At 42.1% G+C, this 10,626-nt stretch overlaps 1 protein-coding gene across 1 annotated transcript; it reads right to left on the bottom strand.

Annotated features, from left to right (window-relative positions):
• Nucleotides 1–8,910: 8,910 nt before the first annotated feature.
• LOC116759342 (40S ribosomal protein S3-like) lies at nt 8,911–9,749 on the bottom strand. Its single transcript, XM_032642996.1, has one exon. It carries the CDS (start codon nt 9,724–9,726, stop codon nt 8,995–8,997), a length of 732 nt encoding a protein of 243 aa, XP_032498887.1. The 5' UTR covers nt 9,727–9,749; the 3' UTR covers nt 8,911–8,994.
• Nucleotides 9,750–10,626: the final 877 nt, after the last annotated feature.

The raw sequence follows: 10,626 nt of genomic DNA, 5'->3' as shown, positions 1-10,626 counted from the left end.
GATGGTGACGGGTGATGGAGGTTGAGGTCCACAGTTTGCCATCATTCCGGTCACTCTCAAGAAACTGCTCAACCTCTGTACTCTGTTAGAATGCGCCAGAAGAGTATGCAAGCAGCTTCAGGAGTGCCACAAACAGCTACTCTGGGCACCAGACCCTGGCTTCCTCCAGCTTGGGGGCCCTTTGCCTACTGTCCATTTTGACCACTTACTTAATCAGGTCTCCTGGCTTCTCAAGCTGTTTCGAGGCTATACCTCTGTCTCCTCTCTCTAACTAGACTGCTTGGCTTTAAGCCTCTGATCTTAAAACTTGACTTGTGGAATTTGCCCTCAGTGCACATACCACAATCATGACGCTACGGGTGCCCAAATCCCCACCACAGGATTCAGCCCACCTAGACTGTGCTGAGAGACCTCTGCGTGCACATTTTTAGGGGAGAGAGGACAAATAGCCCTCCCTTTCAAGAAAATAAAGATAGTCAGATGTGAACTCCAAACTGATCTTCCCTCCATTTTCCCCTCCGTGTCCATCTATCCTTACTTATGTTCACCTTACTGCAAAAAAATGTGCTCCCTCCTTTCCAAGACCAGCCTATGCTCTTGACGCAGTCCTCACACATCCACCTCCTCCAAGATCTCAATAGTCTCTTCCCTCTTACATCTTCCTTTGTCTTTCCAGCTCCACTGGATTGCTCTGCACAGCCTACAAACATGATGCAGTCACTCCCAGCCACTCTACTCCCCCACATACAAATATTCCTTGATCTCTACTTTGGCTTGCCATCTAAATCCTTGAAAAGCGAAGCCCCACTCCTTGCTTCCCTTCTAGTCATTTATCCAGCAGTTGCCTTCCTCTTTCACAGTCCCATAAAATTGTTCCTCAAAGCAGCCTCTTTTGGGACCCCATTTTACCAGACCCCTGTCAGCTTGTGATCAGCTGCTACTCCCTCCTGGTGGTCCCCAGACCTCACATCGCTCTGCCTTCACCCTGCCCACTGCTTAGACCATGGTTCCAGCCTATGTTGCACATCAGAGTCATTGTGCCGCTTTTATAAGTTGCCTCTGCCTGTGCCCCATGTTAGAAATTCTGATTTAATTGACCTGGGGAATAATTCAGGGCAGCTATACTTCTTATAAACCACCCCGTTGGTTCTAAATGTACAACTAGATTTTCCCAAGGTTCCATCCTCAGTTCTCCTTTCCTCTTCTTATTCTCTCTAATATCCATGGGCAGCTTTACCAACTCCCATGGCTTCAGCTTCACCTGTAACCTCTAGATATCCCTAAACCTCATCTTTAGACCTGAGTTGCCAAAGTCCTGTTAGCACGTTCTGCTAACCTCCCTCTGCACATCCTGCCTAGACTTAACAAATTACTATTTCCTGAATGAACTCATTACCTTCTCTTCCAAATACGCTGTCCCTCTTCCTCTTCTGTCTGTCTCTAAGGAGCATCATCATCCATCTATAAACTTAGCTGGAAGCCTCAGAGTCGACCTGGATCATTTGCCCATTACATGCTAACAACTGCTTACTTTTTTAGGGCTACCTGCCTTTTTAACTGTTGAAACATCACAGCTGTAAAGTAAAGCAGCTCCATCACCTAGTAACTATGTTACTTGTGTCACTAACTTCACATCCCTAAGACTCTTTAGAATGGACATGGTTATGCTATCACACAGTGTTGTACGAAAGAATAAATAAAATGAGGCGTTTAAAAAGCCTCTCATAGTAAATGACAGTTGTGATTATGGTCGTAACCTTTGCCCTCTTGCTCCCACTGTAACTGAGCCCAGGTCATTATCCTCTCTTCCCTGGATAACAGTGGTACATCTCCTCCTGCTTAGTCTCAGAGCATCTTTCTCAAACACAGAGCCGATCACATCATACACCACTTAGGAGACTTCAGTGGCCTCTCATTCTTCCAAAACATAGGATGGGTGGGTTAGGAGATTTAAACTTCCCATAAATTTCAACAGTGCCCATTCATTCTTTGATTAAAAAAACAACTGGTATTTTTTCATCTTTATGTAAAATGCTATGTGAATGTTACTTCAAGTTCTCCATTCATCATCCATCCATACTGCTGCCCCAGTCCCTTTTATATAGAAATTCTGGGGCTACTACTGTCAACTGGACAGGCTCTCCTGTCACCCCCCTCTCCTACCCTCTACTCAATGCCCCTGCATCATCATACAATTTCAGAAGTAGCTCTATAGGCAAAATTCTTGAGGCTAGAGAAGGTCAAAACTTTGTCAGCACTAGCCGATCACATTCAAGAAAGAATGGAAGCATGGTAACCCGGGTAGATTTTTTATTACTATTCATACACATCTCTAATGACAGCTGCCTCCATGGTTGGTGTGACAGGCAGAAGCAGGGCAAATGTCATACTACCAATGATAGTGACAATTCAGTGGGTTCTGCATTCATCTAAGTACTCAAAATTCTTTTGCATATTTACACACATCTCTCCTTAAAAATGTGTACATACTAGTTTTAGCACAACTAATGATAGCTTTTCTGACACAGGATGCCTTTAGTTTTTCTCAATGAATTGCTATTTTTTATTTTTTTATTATGGGTTTTGGAATGAAGATTGATTTTTGAACTGTTTTGGAGGGATAATAGCTGACTTTTGTGCTGCTATGCCATTGCACATTTCCCATTACAATAATTAAATACAAACATGCTCCCTCAAAGAACAGTCACTTAAAATATGGCAGTGCTTCATTAATAATCGATTTACAGAATCTCTCATTGTGGAAACGACAGCCTCTTGAAACTGTCATGACATTGTCAGTCTTGCTAAAGCAGGTAAGAATTACTTCTTGAGCTCCAAACAGAGTCACAAATAGCAATGATTTCCGTGGAGACTCAGCAGTAAAGCTTAAAGCACTGTACCTATAGGACGGGGGCTTCCAAACTAGGAGAGAGCTTCTCTCCAGAGATTAATCAGTCTTCCGCAACCGAGAAACTTTTGACCCGGTCTTAGGGGGGAACCTATAATTGATTGCTAGTGAGAAGTAGAAATAGGAGACATGCAAATGTGCAGGCCTGTTGGGTTATGTCACGGTCAGAGCCCATGGTCACAAGCAGTGTGGTTTGCAATGCTAGGGTGCTGAGAGCTGCAGGACCGGCTCTCGTTAGGAAAGAGTCACTCCATGTAAAAAGCCTCCTATCTGTGTTTCTTGGCAGATCATCACCAAGTCAGGAGGCAGAACGATACCCTGGAAAAAGGCAACAAGACAATGCAAGTCATATTTTTTAAAAGAGGCATAATTCTGGTCCTTCATTCTGCTTTACATGTTATTTTATTTGTGGAACCAAACAAGTTGGTGCCCTTTTGATAATTTTAGAATTCTAGATGGAAAATAAACATATTCTAGATCACTACAGTATCTCTTCTTGAGGTGCTGTGGATGGAATTGCATATTTTTTCCTTCTCCCATACTCTCTTAAGCATTCTTTCCGGGGATGTGTAGATTATAAGGGACATATAGAGGAAACTTTGGTGCAAGCTGCTTATCTCCCTTCTCCCCATTCTATCTATTGCCTGGTGGAGGGAGTCCGGGTCGCAGGGGTGGAAGTGGAAACAGAATTCAGATTCAGTGCAAATTCGCATGTGGCAAGAAGCAATATAATTTATAAACATGAAGTAACTACAAATAATAATGTGTCAATATGAGAAGATGGGGCCACTTCAAAAAACCTGCGTGTCCTTTAGAAAAATGCATTTGCCTGAAAGGTATAGCAGCTCCTGGATTGCTAGCCTGCATTTTTCACTAAACATACCTTTTAACATTACCTACTCATAATTGCAAGTACTGAGTAACAAAACATGGGAAACAGGGACTCTTTATGCTCTGCATTTATATAAACTACAGTTTATATACTATGTTTATATAATATGTTATATCTGGAAATTGTTACCAGGCACAACTCTTTACCATGAGGATTCATCTTCATTCACTACCCGTGAAAGCTTATTTTGCGTAGCAAATGAGGCATACTACGTGCGTGATTTTCTTTAGATTATACTCATTTCTTTATGAAAGATGATTCAATTACACCTCACGATACCTACTCCCCTGAACAAATAAAAGCAGCTCACTATTATGAGTTTCTGTCTCCATGAATTTCTGGTGTTTATTTCATGCTCTTCGAGGGCATGGTGATTAAGATCATGAGCCTTGGAACTGGCAGGTACGGAGTTCAAATGAAAACTTCAGCTGTTTCGTTAGAAGCAAGTCTCGAAGACTCAGGTTTTTTGTCTGAAAATAGGGGTATTAGTTCCTACGTCAGAGGACTGTTACAGGAATTGAACGCTATCATATCAGTGAATACAGAACTGAGCATACACCTAGCACACAATGACAACCATTCAATGTCTAGCTGACAGTATTTTACATGTGTGACTTACTTATGCTTATATTTATGCTATTAGTTGCATTTCATTTAATCAATTTTTATAGTTTTAAATTTTTCCTATGGACCATATATTAATTTATATAGTTTTTATTCATTAAGCTGAATTTTGACTAAATTCTGTTATTTCAATCAAACTTTAAAAATTGTGTCCATCTTTTCCAAATGTTTCAAAAAATCTAAGGTCTAGTTTGCCCTAAGTGCGCCAATATATAATTTATTGAATTAGACTGAATCACCTTAATAATTTATTCTCTCACATATCATTTTTTGTCAATATAACAACAAAGGAACAAGATGCTAGGCCTCTATGCTAGGTCTCCTAAATTTTTTGTAACATGTACTTAATTTCATACCATCATCATCATCATTACAGAATTATACTAAAATGAAATTTAAACTATGTACCAATTTTTTTCCCTCTTAGATTTCATATTAAATTGAGTCCTGGGCAAATTTGATTCATGACACCTCATTTTGCCTACACTACTATAGTGATCTAGAATATGTTCATTTTCCATTTGCTTTCATATCTATATATCTGCGTATATTTGTTTCCAAAGTGACTCAGAGCCGCATCTTTCTAAGACTTTTAAGGTTACTTGGGTAGCAAATGGTTGATATTCAAACACACTGACCCCTATTTTTTGTAGGATAACTTATTTGTAACATCCTGGTTTTACCAAAATGGCCAGATACTCTAACACGTTCTAGAAAGTTTTATGTGGCTGAGAAATAAATCTTCTTTGGTAATACTTCATGTTCTATTATTATTTATAATTTATTCATCACTCTATATTTTTACTTGGTGAGTGCCTCTATACCTCATTCTTAGCACTGTAGCATCTTTCTTGGAGGTTTGAAATGCTGGATCAGGGAGTCAAAACCCTCCATGAACATTAGCCTTAGGTTACTGAAAATCAAGACCCGGAGCCAGCTGTTTGAGGACAGGGTCCCCACCTGCCCAGGTGTGGTCAGTATCAGAGGGGAAAGTAACTCACAAGACCAAAAAGTGGTTTTTATCACCTAGTGCTAAACAAGACCTAAAGCTTATTATCAACAACCCTTTATTTGTAATCATCACATAGGAAGTAACCTGAATCCAACTGTCATGACTGATCACTCTACCAAAGCTACACTTTGGGGAAATTTCTCTTCCCCTAAGTACATAAATATCAGGAGACTCCAAACTTTTGACTTCGGAACCATGAAGTTAAAGACTTTTAAAGCTAGAAAAGACTTAAGAAACTTCCAGCACTTCTAATTATTTTATGGATAAGAGACTTAAGGTTCATCAAAGCTAAACTGATGAAATCAGGAGGAAAAGCAGGAATAAGCATCTGGGGATTCCTACTCACGGATCTAGAATTCCTTTTTACCTTGAAATCTTGAAATCCAAGGCATATGGGGCATGGACTGAGGGGTAGAGTTGAGAGACATGCTTTGCAAAGGTAAATTTCTGTATTAACAATGTGACATTAACCAATGTTTTCAACAAGACAGTACAGAAAGAAGTAAGCTCCACACTTTTTTTTTTTTTTTTTTTTGCGGTACGCAGGCCTCTCACTGTTGCGGCCTCTCCCGTTGTGGAGCACAGGCTCCGGACGCGCAGGCTCAGCGGCCATGGCTCACGGGCCCAGCCGCTCCGCGGCATGTGGGATCTTCCCGGACCGGGGCACGAACCCATGTCCCCTACATCGGCAGGTGGATTCTCAACCACTGCGCCACCAGGGAAGCCCCACACACTATTTTTTATAAAAATATTAATTTAAAAGTTTTGACTTTTTATCTGCCAATGTTCTATTTCCACTTGTCTTTTCTCACTCTTTAACTTTCTTGACTTCTCTGGAAAATATGACTCTTTTGTTACAGGTAATTTTGTAAGGAAATTCTTTGCATATATAGCTTTTAGGTTGTTTGAGTGATTCCTCTGAAAAAATTTCTCAGTATCCCTAGATCAAAGTGTATGAGTATTTGGGGGAAGGAATCAATTACCAAGATTCCAAATCAAAGGTGATAAATATTGGCTTTTCACAGGTACTATGATCTTACATATGAGCCCTCCTTACCACATTTTCTGACTGCCTATTCTTCCTCCTACTCATGGAATAAAAAGCTCTTGGCTAACTCTTTAACCTTCTTCTTCTTTTCTACATCTCTCCCTTGGAGAACTCATATAGCCTGATGATGATCAGCTTCGTACAGGGGCACAAATCTGTGTCATTCCTTGGATCTCTCTGAACCCCAGTTTCATATTTCAGCAATAGCTGGCAATTTTCAGATATCCCTGGCCTCTTAAACTTAAATATATCTAACATCAAATAATATCCTTTCTCTCCAAATCAGCTGTTCCCTTTGCCCTATGTATTCCTGGTAGTGACTCATTTATCCATTGGTTTAACTAATATTTTTTGAATGCCTATTTTATAACAAGATTTGAATGGGGCACTGGAGATACAAGAGAAACAATTCCAATCCAATCTTTGCTGTTAGGGAACAGAGGTGGATAGACGCAAATAAGCAGCACTTATAGCACATTGAGTAGACACTGGGCTAATGCAAGAGAAGGTGATATGAGAGCTCTTTTCCCTGATAATCAGGCCTAAAAATCTCTTAGTGATCTTAGCCCAGCCCTCTATGTATGCCCCGCCCCCCACATTTGACCAACAAGTTACTTCCAGGAAGTGCCTATTTTCCATCTTCACAATTACTGTGACAAATTAAATAGCCCACAATTCTTTGACAGTTCTCCCATTGAGGGATGCGGTCTAATTCCCCTCTCCTTGAATCTGGGCAGACTTCAATAGAAATGCCATTCTGGGGCTCTCAAAGCCAGGTCATAAGAAGCCTTGCAGCTCTCTCAGAGTCCAGCTGCCACTCTGTGAGAAGCCCAAGGCATGTGAAGGTGCTCCAGTCAAGCTCAGCTCCCCGATGACAGCCGGCATTTCAGTCGGGAGAGTGAACCATCCTGAACGTCCAGCTCAGCCAAGCCTTTAGGCGACTGCAGCCCTGGCCACATCTGCCTATAAGCCCCTGAGTAATCTCAAGAAAGAACCCCCAGTGGAGCCCAGTCTGCCTACAAACCAGAAGAAATAACAGAGTGTCGTTTTTAAGCCACTAAATTTTTGGATGGTTTGTTAACCAGGAATAGACAGCTGTAATAGTCACCATCAAAATCCAGGGGCTTAGCGACTCAGTGCGGCATATCTGATATCCATTCTAGTCCCCACTTTTGTCCCTTTTGCCTCCAGTTGTGAGATAATTCTTCTAAAACTGCTACTCTTAACATGATATTCCATTATTCACAAATTCCTAAGCTTGGCATTCAGGAGCTCCACAGTCGGCTACGTGTCCAGGTTTCGTCACCCCCGGTCTCCCACTTCCTGACCCTCACCCACTCCTCTTCCCAAACTATGAGCCCCAGTCCAATTTCTAGTCCTAACTCGACTTGTACTTCCCTGTTCTGTGCTTTTTCTTATATCATTCCCACCAAACAGAGTGGTCTTTTTTTCTATCTACCTATCCCCCTTCGCATTCCAATCCTAATACTTCTTCTTGGGCTGATCACCCTAGGCCAAAGTGCTTTCCTTCTCTCTTGAACACTTAAGATACATGTGGATTTGGTGACACCCGCATTAGAAGAGCACTCTAATGTATGTGAAATACAAATTATACGCTGTCAAACTTTCTATACAAATGTTATTTACTGTTACTCATGTTGCTGCTGTTATTGTTTTCTTAGCTAATCTTCCCATCTTACATTCTTCTCGTGTAGCCTCTTACAGAATCCCTTGCAACAAAAGTCCAAACTCCTAAACAACAGGCTCCAGGCCATAAATACCTGTATGGCTCCTCCCTGTTTCACCACACTGCAGTGCCACGCCCAGAATACTCTTTAGTGAGATTTTGTCCAATGAGGAAATGAATGAGCACTGTAGCCTAGCTTTGGTGTTTCACCTTAAGTCAGTGACTGATTAAATATGTAAGAAAATACTTCCCCTAGGCCATAAGCCATAACCACAAGTCTGGTGTGGCCAGCTGCAGAGCCAAAATTAAAGCTCTTGCCTTTACAGTACATTAATTAACAAGAGGAAGAAAAGACCCAGCCTGCCCCAAGCCTAGTAAGAGATCAGTGGCTTTGTACACCTAAAGAAAGTCTCCCAAAGTGAGGCAGCCTATCAGTAAAAGTAAGGCAGTAGGAAAATTAAGATGGCAACAGATGTCTTCAGGCTAATGCTAATATCTTGACAGTGAGGATCTAAGGGGGATAGAGAATCAAGTCATGAGAGAGAAAAACACCAGGAGCTGAGAAGAATGTGGTTTGAGAATCCTTACAAATAAACTCAGTATTTTATTTAGGGATTATAGTTAAATAGTCAAATCCGGTTTCATGATCATTTTCATGGTTGCCTCAAATATCACTAAATGTTATAGAAAAATTTGCTTAACTAATCTTCTATTATTGGATAATTAGGCTATCTGTAAATTTTTTTTTCTTTTAAAAAGATTTTATTAAAGGTCTTTATAGAGCAACATCCAGACTCCAGATCCAGCAGCCAAGGAGCCCCTATTATGCTGTGGGTACCGGCTGAGGCATGGCAGGCGGCTCTGGCTTCCCACCCTTCTGTTCGGAGATGGGAGTGGTGGGCAGTATTTCATCTTTGGGTTCCACAATGCTCACGTGATCAGGCAGGGGCTTCTTAGGGCCAATCTTACCACTCGGGTCCCAAGGCAGCATGATCTTTACCTTGATGCCCAGCACACCCTGTCTGAGCAGCACGTCGCGCACGTCAGTATCAACATAGTAGTTAACAGGGTCCCCACTGTGGATCATCAGGCCGTCCACAAACTTCATGGATTTAACCCTCTGTCCTCGGAGTCTCCCCGACACCACGACCTCGCAGCCTTTGGCCCCACTCTCCATGATGAACCGCAGCACACCATAGCAGGCCCTCCGCACAGCAAGGCCTCCTAGGAGTTTGTAACGCAGAGACTCTGCCTGGGCAATGGCACACAGACCTCTCGTGGCCACCTTTTCAGCATAAAGCTCTACAGTGCCCTCAAGGAAGCCAAATCTCTTCTGAACCACAGCAGTCAATTGCCGGATCCGCCAGCCCTTCTCACCAAGAACATTCTGTGTCCTGGTGGCCAAGATAATGATTTCTGTCCTGGTTGGTGTAACTCGGACCTCAACTCCAGAGTACCCATCTTCAGCCAGCTGCCGAGTGAGAAACTCATTCAGTTCAGCTTTGAATAGGCCGTTAGCCACAAACTTCCTCTTCTTGGATACCTGCACTGCCATCTTGCTGCCACGCGCCGCCGAAAGGAAAAGTTGTAAATTTTTATAGTAACATTTTATTTTTATACATCTATCTTTGAAGACTTCTCTCAGTTAAATTCCGAGATCTGAAATTACTGAGTCAACAGATACGTAGACTTTAAAGACTTTGAAAAGGTATAGCAGAATCAGTGCTGGCATGATTGATGATGGAGTTTAGCTTGAGAAGAGAGAGGAGCAAAGCCCAGAGTCTGGGTTAACATCTGCCTTGGTTCAGACCCGCATCGTCTCCTGCCTAGATGAATGCAATGGCACCTCAGTGGCGTCCCTGCCACCAATCTTGATGCCAGCGTGTTTTTTCTAACTGTGATATGATCTAACAAATCAGGTCATATGTCTTCATGGTAGAGCACACAAGCACCTGCGTGATCTGACTCCTGATTACTTGCCCAGGCGCAGATTCCTTCTTTCTCTAAGCATCTCACATCTGCACTTTCTACTGAGGCTGAATCTAGCTACTTAAAGTCTCCTCAAGCATTCCAAACCTGTCTAGGTCTCCATATGTCCTCACTTCTACTTCTCCTTTACTCTTACATCCTTTCTATGCACACACAGATGGTCAACGCTACTTGTCTTTTAAGACCCCAGCATCACATCCAGGAAACTGCCCATTCATCTAAGTTCTGCAGCAGCCAGTACAAACCTCCACATGGCCCTTTCCCACGTCCTCTTATCCTTGTTGGTTTAGTTAGTTTAGACTGTCGTCCCCGTTAGGTCAAGAGCACCTTGAATGAAGACTCTATTTGGTCTCTCCACCCCTAGTACTTAGCACAGTGCTTACCACATTGTAGGTACGGATAAGTAGCAACCCAACAAACAAACAAACAAAATCAGGGAGAGTCATATGGGCACAGGAGGAGGCCA

The sequence above is a fragment of the Phocoena sinus genome, chromosome 9, assembly GCF_008692025.1.
Source record: "Phocoena sinus isolate mPhoSin1 chromosome 9, mPhoSin1.pri, whole genome shotgun sequence".
Taxonomy (NCBI): Eukaryota; Metazoa; Chordata; class Mammalia; order Artiodactyla; family Phocoenidae; genus Phocoena; species Phocoena sinus.
Note: the sequence above shows the minus strand (reverse complement) of the source record. Positions and strands in the feature narration are given on the sequence as shown.